At 39.1% G+C, this 15,191-nt stretch overlaps 1 protein-coding gene across 1 annotated transcript; it reads right to left on the bottom strand.

Moving 5' to 3' along the window:
* Positions 1–757: 757 nt before the first annotated feature.
* Positions 758–14,759, bottom strand: LOC306883210 (uncharacterized protein; the record flags this gene model as incomplete). Its single annotated transcript, XM_079438329.1, has 4 exons — positions 758–3,459; positions 6,444–7,514; positions 9,404–11,731; positions 12,354–14,759. The coding sequence occupies 4 exons, from the start codon at positions 14,757–14,759 to the stop codon at positions 3,427–3,429; spliced, it is 5,838 nt and encodes a 1,945-aa protein (XP_079294455.1). The 3' UTR covers positions 758–3,426.
* Positions 14,760–15,191: the final 432 nt, after the last annotated feature.

The following is a 15,191-nucleotide window of genomic DNA, read 5'->3' as shown; positions in this document are numbered from 1 at the left end:
TATAGAGACAGGTTCCCGTTGCCTAGAAACCAGCAGTCAGCTGGATTTCTCAGATTGAGGCCTTTTTCCTCTGCAGTGTTTCAGGAAAGCATGGTTGTTTTGATTGTGACAGTTAGCTGAATTGTGGTTTAGAGAAGGCCTGGCATCAGGGATCTTTGTGTGTGTGTGTGTGTGTGTGTGTGTGTGTGTGTGTCTGTCTGTGTGTGTGTGTGTGTGTGTGGACCTTTATGATAAAATGCTGAGGACAAATGTGTATGACAAATGAAAAGTGTGTGTGTGTGTGTGTGTCTGCTGCAGCAGATTTTAATAGTGCTGCAGTCTCTCTCTGTGCTGTAAGGCAGGAGGAGATCAATCTGGGTCAGGAGGAAAACAGAAGCAAAGAGCGGTTACAATTTTTTTTTTGTCCTGACCCACATCACAGAACCAGGCAGTAAGCCAACCAGGGTCAGGGTTAATGCTTTATTATTTCTATTTAACATTTGTTAGAATGAACAGAAAAAAAAAGAGTTTGTGATGATAATCCAAGTGTGGCTATATAGTGAGTTTTGCATCTAAATGAAAATGCATATATGAAATGTGGTCTGCCTGATTTTCTTCAATCCATTACATCTGCAGTGATGACCTCATCTTTACCAACCCAAACAAAAGCACACTCACCTACCACCCCACACAGATGAGAATCATGCAATGAAAGAAGATCAATATTTCACAATAGGTCACTTTGATTGTATCACTGATGATCAGAAGGTAGATAAGTCATAATAATAAACACTGTGTCTTTCTCTTCCCTGTTTAAAAGATAATCATAATAGTATACTGTACAAACAATATGTTTTTATTTATTTTTTACTCCAGTGCATGTGTTCAACTGGGCTACAGGCTGATTGCTACTCACATACTGAAAAGTAATTTAAACCTGAAATCATATTACAAATGCAATGTCCCATCACATGTTATGTACTTCTGAATTACACGGAGAATGACAGAAATCACATTATTTTCAATTAAGTTTTCATCTATTGTAAATATGCATAACAAATACATCAGTAGATACTCAAGAGCAAAGAGGGTCTGGTAGTTTCTCAGAGGCTGATCATGGATGTGTTCAGCTTAAAGTAGGCAAGTTTGTGTGCTTTAGAGCACAAATGCTGGTCGAAAATGAATTAGAAAACATTTGCTTAACTGTATCAAGATTCATTGGACAGCAGGGGAATGAAGAAGAAGACTACAGGGCAGTGCTGTATATAGATGGTCCATTTTTATACCAAAAAATTAGGCTTTTGGGTAAGTGAATTCTAGCCACTTTTCTGTGCAATGAGAGACGAGTGACCTACTTACAGCTGTTCACACTGACAGACATATTGAACCTTAATATTTTGTCATTCTACTAAAATGTATTTCTTTCTCTCTGATCTTCTCACATAATGTTATCTTACAACACTGCTCATGTCTGAGCATTAGCCAGTCCTCTGAGACAGCTAGTTAAGAGCCTTAAAATGATTACTTCCTGTTTAAAATACCACATGTAAACATCCAGCATTTGTTTCTCGAAAACAGAAAATCTACTGAAAGCTGGGCAGATGTATTTTGTAATGTTGCATTACTTTGATAAAACGCACATGCTGTGCATTCCAGAGTGAGCCGGTCACTAAACTGACCCCATGACACCCTGACCTTTTGACCTGCCTGGGAAAACTGCCATACCCTCAGGAAGTTAGGAATATATGACACTGCAGAAAGGCTGAAAACTATCAGAAAAACAACAATACTATCTTGTTCACTGAACAAAAATATCGATGTCCATATATTGCACAACTGATATAGCCAGCAAATACAAATTATCAACAATCAAAAAGCAGCAATATGAAAGTTTATATAAATGCATTAATATTAATACATAATTTTAACATCAGGAATTGAAAATAAAAATGTTAAAATAAAGAAAAAAATAATAATATTTGGCTAGTGCATTTCAATGCACAATGTATTTTCACTTTTTCCCTAAAGCATTTCCATGAATATTAAACATATTTCATAATATTAGATAATTATACTGTTGATAAGTAAACATTAGCAGTTCTCACCTTTTCTTGTTTTAAAGCAAATAAAACCCATCTACCACCTTGAGTGCTCTTTATATTTATCCTTATTTCAAAGATTTAAGGAAGTCTGATGGTTGATGCAAGTCTTTATCACTGAAATATTGTGTTTTTTTATAAAGGACAAAATGAAGAAACTCACTGTTTAACAGTCTCTATTAGAAGTCAGTGGGTTTTTATCTGAGACAGAAATCTTGGGCTACTCAATGAATCTCCTAAACTCATCTTAGAAACCGCTGTGACCTTCAGATGTCTGCACTATGACATCACTGTGCTGTGTCTGCGTTTGTGCATTCATGAATGTCACCAGACACCACAGAGGAAGCCGTCATAGTGATTTTACAGCCTCCATTACACTCTATGATCATATTAGGAGAGATCATAACTACAACGATACTCTACACTTTCTGAGTTAGATCAGTGCTTAGATTCAACTTGATTCTTTACATACTGAAATGTAAAAATACAGACACAAACAGCAATACAGACATAATACAACACTACAGAGATAAGCAAAGAATATACGGCACAACAAATCAAATTTGCTGTGACCTCTTCTGAATACACTGGATAATACTTGCATTATTCTGATAGAAGTCTTTATGAGATCCAAGAAAACACATAAGAAAGGCTTTATACATCCATTGCAGGGAAAGAGAAGCTTTCAGTGTCCAAATTCAGTCTAGCAAAAGCCCCACGCTCCATCTCTCAACATGGCTGAATCATTTAATCCTTTTTGTGCTTGTTGAATATCATTCACATTGCAAAAAAATCGCATTTGTCATTAGTATCTACTGATTAAGAATGGTATTTTTTTGCAATTCAGTGTCCACACCAGTTCATATGAGAATATTCTGTAAATCATTTCTCTCCCCAATGTCTTTTCCAGTCACTAAATATAACGAAGATATAACGTGGAACTCTAACCATGCAAACACAAGCATACTGGTTTTGCAGAACAGTTTCTTTGATAAAGACATGAGCTGTGCTATTTGAAGATATGCATGTGCATGTGAAGATATTGTGTGTGTGTGTGTGTGTGTGTGTGTGTGTGTGTGTGTGCATGCTCACAGGTCCAGTCCAAGTCCAATCTTGACCGGTCAGGTTTAAGAGTATCTCTTAGTATCATAAGCAAAATATCTTCATCATTCCTCTGGTCAGACCTGGGCAAACTTTCCAAACACTGATGTGAAGATGTAGGCATCGTTCAGGGTTGTTTCATCTCTGTATGATGGTGCAGGGGAATATGACGGATACAGGTGGACAGACATGCAGGTTGATGGAACTTTTTTCATATGTTGCTCTGGCAATATGGTTGGGAGGATCCTCAGTTGGAACTGCTGCTGGTGGTGGTGGATGCCTGTCAACAAGAAAGAAAAACTGGATGTAAGAGGCTAGACTTCAGATATAACTCACTTAGTGAGAGGCCAGAATCTGAACACATCTCATGCAACCAAGGCCTGTCACTTAAAGGCTTCAGGCAAAACGGAAGGTGGAACCTAGGTTTGATTGACAGGTGACGGGGGGGGGGGGGGGGGGGGGGGGGGGTAAGTTGATCAATGAGAACCATGCTCAGATATCAGGTGAGGGTGGTTGGGGTGATGGAAGGGCAGCGAGCTGAAAACTGGGTGGTTGTAATTTGTTTCGCATCACTTTGATTCATTTATGAAGAGCAATTCAACAGAAACAGTATGTGAAATTGGAATCCACCTGTCAATTCACCAACCATTCAAACACACAAGTAGACAAACCATCCAACAAACAGGCTGAGGAGCTCATAATGATATTTAGTAGATGAACAGTCAGTACATATATCATTAAAAACCAGATCATGCACTAGAGCCATATTTGCTAAAAACAATCTTCCTAATCAGTGTTTAAAGGAACATTATTCTGCCATTTACTAACCCAACTTTGACTTTTTCATCTGTGGAACACAAAAAGATTCAAATGTCCTAGATGCTTTTTTTCATACAATGAAAGTGAACGAAAACAGACACTGTCACTGGTTTGTAATATTTTTGGGAAATCTGACAGCCTCCATTCCTTGTCACTTCCATTGTAGAGAAAAAGAGCAGCATAAACATTATTCCACAAAACAAAGAAAATCATTTGAGTTTGGAAAGACATGAGGGTGAGTAAATAATACATTTTTATTTCTGTATGAACTTTAACTGATTTCGTAATGTATTTTTGCAGGAAAAATTTATATGAGCAACACTTTCACCTCCAGCCACTGTCAATCAAACCACAGAGAATCAGTTATTATTAGTATGTCTGCTGGTGACAGGTGTCTATAAAAGGTGGGGTTTGTGAGGCTGCATAACATAATTTGTACTGAAGAAAAACAGCAGATTTAAGGATTTCAGTTTAACAATTGAGTTCCACAAGTAGGAAAAAAATAAAGAATGCAAAGTATAATTCTAGCAGCCTGTACATCTACAAAGCTCAGAAGACCAAGTGAAATGTCAAACTGAGTGTTGATGTTGACCTGTTGAAGCATTTATCTGCATCTAAACTGAACAAAACTGATTTGAATTCAGTTGTATAAATTGGCTCCTTGGCTCCTCCTACAACAGGACAAGGCAAACTCCACTGACAAAAACCACCAACCACAAAGAGAAACACAGAGTCACATATATTTCAGTAAAGGTCAATGGGCCCTGGGATCAGGCGCTCCAGAAATCGAGAGAATGGTGAAGTCAGGGCTGCATACCTCCAGCGGGAGAGGGGACCTCGTTCATTTTGAGTACTTTAAAACGGAAACAAAAACAGAGACATACATTTCAATATTTAGCTTTCAGCACAATCATTTTGATGAATTTCACTGAACACTTTTCTGTCAACACAACCTCAATTCACATTGATCTTTACGTATTTATACCAGTCTAAGCTTGTTTTTTTTATTGTTTTTTTTTAAGATCTAAAGTTCACTAACAAATCAAATCAAGAAAAGACAGATAAAATGGTCTGTTGTCCTCTCTTGTTATCTGAATTACAGGGACTCCAGGTAACCTGTGACACAATGTGAAAAAATGTTAATGCATAACAAATGAAGCAAAACAATCTACATTATACAATTCACCAAGAAGCCCTAAGAATGAGAGAATGAGAGGAGAGACAGATTAAAATACATTGTTTACATGAAAAAAGGACTGCATAAAAAAGTAAAAGTTAAAGACTTTCTCATTTTGTCTTTCAATGACTTACCTGTCCTTCAGGTAAGACTCTCTAACAAAAAAGAGAACAAGTTTAACAAATGCTAAAGAAAAACAATCACAATTATATAAATAAACAAAAACAAAAAATAGCAAGTGCTTAATCAAATTCAAATTTATCCTGTTCAGTAAATAATCCATATTCACTACATTTATGGAAAATAAATAAAAAAGAGAATTAAAAAAATGTTCAGTGCTTGACTTCGCACAACAAGTGTTACTGCAAGGGATTTATGCCAATAATGAGAAACACAGTGGACCCATAGGTTTTTTGGATCCTTAAGCCACACTTTAAAATATTAAAAAACAATACTTTGTTCGTTTATGCAATAAAACGTATGCAAATCAAGCAGCAACTGCCAAAGTTTGACTGAACTATCCAAATATTCGTGGGGCAACTGTAGTTTGCTTTGTGTGTGTGTGTGTGTGTGTGTGTGTAAAAACAAAAAACATGGAACATGGGAGACAAACAAAGAGATTTAAGCACAAATTTATCACATGGGCTTATGAACACCAGAACTGCAGGTGAAACAGCAACAGCAGGTCAACCAGCTCTGATTTAAATTTACATTTCATACAAACACACACACAGACAATCTCTTTCACTACTAGAGGAAGCTGAGAGTATATGTACAACAGGTAAGATATATGGGGCTGTAGAATTGTAGAATTAGAACAAGCACAGCAAAAACACACGTAAACATTTTCAAGAAGGCAATGTTCACTTCTGTCATTTTGTCTGAACAAATATAAGCATATGTATTTAAAAGTGTGTGTGAACTTTTAAGAAAAAAAGTTTTGAGAACTGGATTGAGTCCAGAAGAAAGAGAAAGAGAAAAAATGCACATATAAAAACTCTTAAATTTCAAGAGAAGATGTGCTAAGAACAACTGAAAAACACTCTCTTTTGAACTTTAGCATAACTTCACAAGGTGGGAAACTTGGAAAATCTTTGAAAATATAATGTGAATGTGCACTTGAAAGGAAGAAGATGAATATAAGCATCTCAGAGAGAATAGTCTGGGCTTAAAAAGTGTTTGGCCAAAGGCTGAAAAGTCAAAATGTATACACTGTTGTTTGGCTTCTTTGAAGAACTAATTTACCTGTTGACGGTATATAAGCCTACCTGTAGAGTAGATGCAGCTGAGTCGCTGGTCTCGGTCAGTCCTGTGCTCCTCGGAATACTGGACACCATGTATCTCGATCCCTTTGGCACAGGCTGTCTGACCACCAGCTTTCCTTTCCTGGTCTCTGCCAGAAATAAACTGTACCAGTAGGCATCGTTGGAGACCAGAGTAGAATCCGCGATGGTTGAGTTCCTCTCGCTGATCACACTGTTCCTGCTCGGAGGTGCCGCTTTGCTGGGCTTCGTTTTCTGACACTTCAGCACGATGGTGACCAATATAGTGATGAGTAAAAGAAATGAAACAGAGCCCAGTCCGATCACCAGATACAGGTTTAAATCGGAGAAGATGTCATATCCCAAAGGCACCTCAGTCATGTCAGCATAGGTTTTAAGGGCGGTCTCCACCGTGGACAGTTTGATGGTGACTGTAGCAGAGAGCGCGGGCTCTCCGTTGTCCTTGGCGATCACAACCAGCTGCTGGTGGCGCGAGTCTCTGTAACTGAACATTCTCATGGTCCGGATCTCTCCGTTATATTGATCCAAGCTGAATAATGTCGCGTCAGTGTTGTGGAGAAACTGGTACGTGATTCGAGAGTTGTGCACTGAATCAGAGTCTATGGCGATAACTTTGGCTATCAGAGTCCCTTTATCGGTGGATCTCTGGATCCTTTCCTCCACCACCGAGCCGTGTGCGCGCCATGGAGACACTATAAGTGGTGTGTTGTCGTTCTGATCCATGATAATAATGTGAACGGTCACGTTGCTGCTGAGAGGAGGAATGCCAGAGTCTCTGGCCTCGATGTGGAAAAGGAACTCCTTCTCTATCTCATAGTCAAACGTCTTTAGCGCGTAAAGATTCCCGTTCTCTGGGTTAATGGAGAACAGCATGGACATGGAGGTGTTCACTATTTCCTTCTCTATGATAAAATAGACTAGATACTGATTTTCGTGGAGATCTGGATCTATAGCAGTTAAAGAGCTCAGTAAAGCTCCAGGCGCGTTATTCTCCATAACAGGTATCGTGTAGAATGTCTGTGGGAACTGAGGAACATTGTCGTTAATGTCCAGCAGCTCTAAAGTTATAGTTTCATTATCAGATAACGGCGGGTTGCCCCTGTCAGTCACGGTAATAGTGATGTCATATTCTGGAACCTTTTCACGGTCTAATGGTTCTGAAACTAATAATTCATAATAATTACCAGAAGATTCTTTGAGCGCAAAAGGTAAATCATCAGAAATATGAATATCTACCTGTCCATTTTCTCCTGAATCTTTATCATTCACACTAACAACTGCAATCACTGTATTTACAGCTATATCCTCTTTAACTGGACTTGAGAATGATTTTATGGAAATTTCAGGATGATTGTCATTCATATCTGTGATTAAAATTTTTAATTTACACTTTCCAGAAAGACTATTAGCTCCTTTATCTGTTGCAATAATTTCCATATCATAGATCCTGAAATCCTCATAATTAATCATCTCTTTTACTCTAATTTCTCCATTGTCAGGATTTAGACTGAATGTCTGCTGCGTTTTCTCTGACGTATACAAACTGTAAGAGTAAATTATATCTGAATTTGAGCCCTCGTCTTTATCTGTCGCATTTAACTTCACTACAAGGCTTCCAATAGGTGCGTTTTCAGTTAGATTTAAAGTATAACTATCTTTATCGAATTGAGGGGCGTTGTCATTAGTGTCCAGAACGCGCACAATAATACTAGCAGTGCCAGAGCGCGCAGGGACCCCTCCATCCACAGCAGTGAGTATCAGATTATGTAAAGCCTGTTTTTCTCTGTCTAAAGGCTTTTTCTGAATTAAATCAGCAAATTTCGACCCGTCCCTCCCTGTCTGTATTTCAATGTCAAAATGTTCGCTTTCACTTAAGTAGTAGGTTTTTATAGAATTAGAGCCAATATCAGGATCCACCGCATTACTGAGCGAGAATCTCTCTCCAGCTGATGTAGATTCTGATATATCCAGACGGATCGTATCCCTCCAAAATTTTGGAGCATTATCATTGATATCTACAATTTCAATTTCAATGTTGAACATTCTCACAGGATTTTCGAGTGTCACCTCCATTTTGATAAAACATGTTGTTGCTGTTTTTGATATACAGAGGTATTCTCGATCCATCTTTTCTAAAATGTAGAGCTCGCCTGTCTCCTTCTTAACATCTAGATATTTTTTGTTAGAGATTATGTCGAGCCGCATTTTTCGTCTGCTGAGTGTTTTCACATCGAGTCCCAAATCTGACGCCAAATTAGCGACAACAGAGCCTTCCTCCATTTCTTCTGGAATAGAATAATGCGTAACAGAGGACGCTGTGTCCAAAATAGCGGAGAAATACACGAGGACCATTACATACCTCCAAAACTGTGATTTTACGCATCCCTCCATTCTGCCACGTCTGAGATATCCGTATTCAGTATGATCATGAAATTGATTGAGAAACGAAAGGTACACACAACAAAGCTCTTGTCATGGTCCGATCCTTTGTGCGCTTTCCTTCTAAAATCTGTCATGGCAATACAGATTATGACCAAAACCGTTTTCTTAGAGAACAGCGACACTGCGAGTTTGGTCTGAACATATATAATAAGAAGAAACAAAAAGGAATAAATCCTTGCTTAGAATAGGTATTCTTCTATTTTCCGCATTGTTTATGTTATGATTTTTGATGTTTTACTCGATGCCAAGGCAAAATGTGATAATAGATGAAGGGCTTCAAAATAACAAGAGCAAAGAACAAAACAGGCGTAATAGGATAATTGAAGAGAAATTAAAATAATTAATATATGAAAGAAAGAAAAATATTTTATGTCCTCAACCTGGGAAACACTGAGTATGCTACTTAGAATGCACGCAGCACCTCTTCTCTTGTAATCTGAAGGAAATTGTGCGTAAAAACGTCATGTAAATCTCTCTTTGATTATTGACTCGGATTGTCTTACCTGTAAAGTAGATGCAGCTGAGTCGCTGGTCTCAGTCAGTCCTGTGCTCCTCGGTATACTGGACACGATGTATCTCGATCCCTTTGGCACAGGCTGTCTGACCACCAGCTTTCCTTTCCTGGTCTCTGCTAGAAATAAACTGTACCAGTAGGCATCGTTGGAGACCAGAGTAGAATCCGCGATGGTTGAGTTCCTCTCGCTGATCACACTGTTCCTGCTCGGAGGAGCCGCTTTGCTGGGCTTCGTTTTCTGACACTTCAGCACGATGGTGACCAATATAGTGATGAGTAAAAGAAATGAAACAGAGCCCAGTCCGATCACCAGATACAGGTTTAAATCGGAGAAGATGTCATATCCCAAAGGCACCTCAGTCATGTCAGCATAGGTTTTAAGGGCGGTCTCCACCGTGGACAGTTTGATGGAGACTGTAGCAGAGAGCGCGGGCTCTCCGTTGTCCTTGGCGATCACAACCAGCTGCTGGTGGCGCGAGTCTCTGTAACTGAACATTCTCATGGTCCGGATCTCTCCGTTATATTGATCCAAGCTGAATAATGTCGCGTCAGTGTTGTGGAGAAACTGGTACGTGATTCGAGAGTTGTGCACTGAATCAGAGTCTATGGCGATGACTTTGGCTATCAGAGTCCCTTTATCGGTGGATCTCGGGATCTTTTCCTCCACCACCGAGCCGTGTGCGCGCCATGGAGACACTATAAGTGGTGTGTTGTCGTTCTGATCCATGATAATAATGTGAACGGTCACATTACTGCTGAGCGGAAGAACGCCAGAGTCTCTGGCCTCGATGTGGAAAAGGAACTCCTTCTCTATCTCATAGTCAAACGTCTTTAGCGCGTAAAGATTCCCGTTCTCTGGGTTAATGGAGAACAGCATGGACATGGAGGTGTTCACTATATCTTTTTCTATGATAAAATAGACCAAATACTGATTTTCGTGGAGATCTGGATCTATAGCAGTTAAAGAGCTCAGTAAAGCTCCAGGCGCGTTATTCTCCATAACAGGTATCGTGTAGAATGTCTGTGGGAACTGAGGAACATTGTCGTTAATGTCCAGCAGCTCTAAAGTTATAGTTTCATTATCAGATAACGGCGGGTTGCCCCTGTCAGTCACGGTAATAGTGATGTCATATTCTGGAACCTTTTCACGGTCTAATGGTTCTGAAACTAATAATTCATAATAATTATCAGACGATTCTTTGAGCGCAAAAGGTAAATCATCAGAAATATGAATATCTACCTGTCCATTTTCTCCTGAGTCTTTATCATTCACACTAACAACTGCAATCACTGTATTTACAGCTATATCCTCTTTAACTGGACTTGAGAATGATTTTATGGAAATTTCAGGATGATTGTCATTCATATCTGTTATTAAAATCTTAACTTTACACTTTCCAGAGAGACTATTAGCTCCTTTATCAGTTGCAACAATTTCCATATCATAAATCCGGAAATCCTCATAATTAATCATTTCTTTTACTCTGATTTCTCCATTGTCAGGATTCAGACTGAAAATCTGCTGCGTTTTCTCTGAAGTGTATAAACTATATGAATAAAGTATATCTGAATTTGAGCCCTCGTCTTTATCTGTCGCGTTTAAGCTCACTACAAGGCTTCCAATAGGTGCGTTTTCTGTTAGATTTATAGTATAACTATCTTTATCGAATTGAGGGGCGTTGTCATTAGTGTCCAGAACGCGCACAATAATACTAGCAGTGCCAGAGCGCGCAGGGACTCCTCCATCCACAGCAGAGAGTATCAGATTATGAACTGTTTGCTCCTCACGGTCCAAAGCTTTCTTCAAAATTAAATCGGCAAATTTCGATCCATCTCTTCCTGTCTGTATTTCGATGCTGAAATGAGTACTATCACTTAAGTAATACGACTTCACGGAATTGCTTCCGATATCTGGATCGAAAGCATTGTTCAAAGAAAACCTCTCCCCAGCTGAAGTAGACTCTGATATATCCAAGTGCATTGTGTCTCTCCTAAAATGTGGTGCATTATCATTGATATCAATTATTTCTATTTCGATATTAAACATTCGAATTGGGTTTTCTATTGTAGCATCTAGCTTAAGAAAGCAGGTTAATTTGGAATTGCAGAGATGTTCTCTGTCTATCTTCTGTACGACATACAGCTCTCCGCTTTCTTTGTTAATGTCAAGATATTTTTTAGATGCGATCGTGTCCAAACGCATCTTCCGTCTGTTTAACGTTTTAACATCCAACCCGAGATCAGCTGCCAGATTTGCAACCACGGATCCTTCCTCCATTTCCTCAGGGATAGAATAGTGAGTTACTGTAGACACAGGCTTTAAGGATGCGGAGAGAAGAAGAAACATCCAAACGTACCTTAAAATCTGGTTCGGGGCTCTAACAATGGAATCCATAGTTTGTGAGCTCGGTGTATGCCTACTATTCCCGGTTCAAAACGTAACCTGTCTTTACAACTGACTTAGCACTGCAAAGTAAATGTAAATAATGAAGGAAGTGTTCAACCTTAAATGAAAGAACGGATTGTATAGCGAACGATGCCTGTAGCGTTGTCTGCACAATAAACAGTCATGGCGACGATGACTTATATATTGTAGCCAGACATGTTTTAAAGGTGAACAGCGACTCTCTGCGCACAAAGGAGGGGGGTGCACATTATTGCGCACAGGAACGAATTGAAACCATGAAGAAAGAATAATCTGTATTTTTTTAAGCGTTTTTAAATTAACTGAGCATTTCTTTAAACATAAATACGTTTTAAAAACGCAATAATTGCTCACTGTTTTGCCTGTAAAAGCAACATTTAAAGATAATCATAGCTCCAAATGTTTAATTAAAAATATGTTTTAAAATGAGAACATTTTTAGGAGTGCCTCAACAATACGAAAGGGTTAAATAATATGACAATTTACTGAAAAATAAAAATATATCTGAGCCCACCTGTAGTGTAGAAGCAGCCGAGTCGCTGGTCAAAGTCAGTCCTGTGCTCCTCGGAATACTGGACACCATGTATCTCGATCCCTTTGGCACAGGCTGTCTGACCACCAGCTTTCCTTTCCTGGTCTCTGCCAGAAATAAACTGTACCAGTAGGCATCATTGGAGACCAAAGTGGAATCCGCGATGGTCGAGTTCCTCTCGCTGATCACACTGTTCCTGCTCGGAGGAGCCGCTTTGCTGGGCTTCGTTTTCTGACACTTCAGCACGATGGTGACCAATATAGTGATGAGTAAAAGAAATGAAACAGAGCCCAGTCCGATCACCAGATACAGGTTTAAATCGGAGAAGATGTCATATCCCAAAGGCACCTCAGTCATGTCAGCATAGGTTTTAAGGGCAGTCTCCACCGTGGACAGTTTGATGGTGACTGTAGCAGAGAGCGCGGGCTCTCCGTTGTCCTTGGCGATCACAACCAGCTGCTGGTGGCGCGAGTCTCTGTAACTGAACATTCTCATGGTCCGGATCTCTCCGTTATATTGATCCAAGCTGAATAATGTCGCGTCAGTGTTGTGGAGAAACTGGTACGTGATTCGAGAGTTGTGCACTGAATCAGAGTCTATGGCGATGACTTTGGCTATCAGAGTCCCTTTATCGGTGGATCTCTGGATCTTTTCCTCCACCACCGAGCCGTGCGCGCGCCATGGAGACACTATAAGCGGTGTGTTGTCGTTCTGATCCATGATAATAATATGAACGGTCACGTTACTGCTGAGCGGAGGAACGCCAGAGTCTCTGGCCTCGATGTGGAAAAGGAACTCCTTCTCTATCTCATAGTCAAACGTCTTTAGCGCGTAAAGATTGCCGTTCTCTGGGTTAATGGAAAACAGCATGGACATGGAGGTGTTCACTATATCTTTTTCTATGATAAAATAGACCAAATACTGATTTTCGTGGAGATCTGGGTCTATTGCAGTTAAAGAGCTCAGTAAAGCTCCAGGCGCGTTATTCTCCATAACAGGTATCGTGTAGAATGTCTGTGGGAACTGAGGAACATTGTCGTTAATGTCCAGCAGCTCTAAAGTTATAGTTTCATTATCAGATAACGGCGGGTTGCCCCTGTCAGTCACGGTAATAGTGATGTCATATTCTGGAACCTTTTCACGGTCTAATGGTTCTGAAACTAATAATTCATAATAATTATCAGACGATTCTTTGAGCGCAAAAGGTAAATCATCAGAAATATGAATATCGACCTGTCCATTTTCTCCTGAGTCTTTATCATTCACACTAACAACTGCAATCACTGTATTTACAGCTATATCCTCTTTAACTGGACTTGAGAATGATTTTATGGAAATTTCAGGATGATTGTCATTCATATCTGTGATTAAAATGTTTACTTTACACTTTCCATTGAGACTATTAGATCCTTTATCAGTTGCTATAATTTCCATATCATAGATCCTGAAATCCTCATAATTAACCATTTCTTTTACTCTGATTTCTCCATTGTCAGGATTTAGACTGAATGTCTGCTGCGTTTTCTCTGAAGTATACAAACTGTAAGAGTAAATTATATCTGAATTTGAGCCCTCGTCTTTATCTGTCGCATTTACTTTGACTACAAGGCTTCCAATAGGTGCGTTTTCTGTTAGATTTATAGCATAACTGTCTTTATCGAATTGAGGGGCGTTGTCATTAGTGTCCAGAATGCGCACAATAATACTAGCAGTGCCAGAGCGCGCAGGGACCCCTCCATCCACAGCAGTGAGTATCAGATTATGTATGGCCTGTTCTTCTCTATCCAAAGCTTTTTTAAGAATCAAATCAGTGAATTTTGATCCATCCCGCCCGGTCTGAATTTCGATTGAAAAATGATCGCTTTCACTGAGATAATATGTTTTAATCGAATTAACACCGATATCAGGATCAACTGCATTGTTTAAGGAGAATCTTTCTCCCACAGGCGTTGATTCCGAAATGTCCAAATGCATTGTGTCCCTTCTAAAATGTGGAGCATTGTCGTTGATATCAAGAATTTCCAACTCAATATTAAACATTCTCACAGGGTTTTCGATCGTGGCATCCAATTTGAGAACACATGTTGTTCCTGATTTAGTTGTGCATATGTGCTCGCGATCGATTCTCTCCGCGATGAACAGCTCTCCCGTTTCTTTGTTAATATCCAGATATTTTTTATTTGCAAGAGTGTCGAGACGAATCTTGCGTCTACTTAATGTTTCAACATCTAATCCCAGATCGGTTGCCAAATTAGCTACTATAGAGCCCTCATCCAATTCTTCAGGTATAGAATAATGAGTAACAGAAGATGATGTATTCAGCACGGAGATTAAAATGATGGCAAACACGTACCTTTTCAATAGCTTACTTTTCATTTGTGGTTCCATGTTTTCGATTTATATTCCAAAGAAACGCAAAAGAAATAGCGTTGCGGCTACAAATATACAATTTTGATTATCAGGAAGTAGAATAAGCCGTTTTGCGGTGTTCATGAAAGAAAAGAGCATACAGCTTTCAGCCAACAAAGCAAATACGTCACCAGCATTGGCTGTGATGAAAGATCAACGAAGAGGAGTAGGATTCATGGAGAACAGCGACGCTGCGCGCATTGGTTTGTGTGGCACATGAAGGAGGTTTAGTACTAAAACACCACCACTACATCTTATATATATATATATATATATATATATATATATATATATATATATATATATATATATATATATATATATATGTATATATATAAACGTATATAAAATAAAATCTGTGCCATTAGAAGCTAAACGACTATAAATTGTAAATCTTTTATGGCATTGTCA

The sequence above is a fragment of the Barbus barbus genome (genome assembly GCF_936440315.1).
Source record: "Barbus barbus genome assembly, chromosome: 17".
Lineage (NCBI taxonomy): Eukaryota > Metazoa > Chordata > Actinopteri > Cypriniformes > Cyprinidae > Barbus > Barbus barbus.
This window is presented reverse-complemented; position numbering and strand designations above follow the sequence as displayed.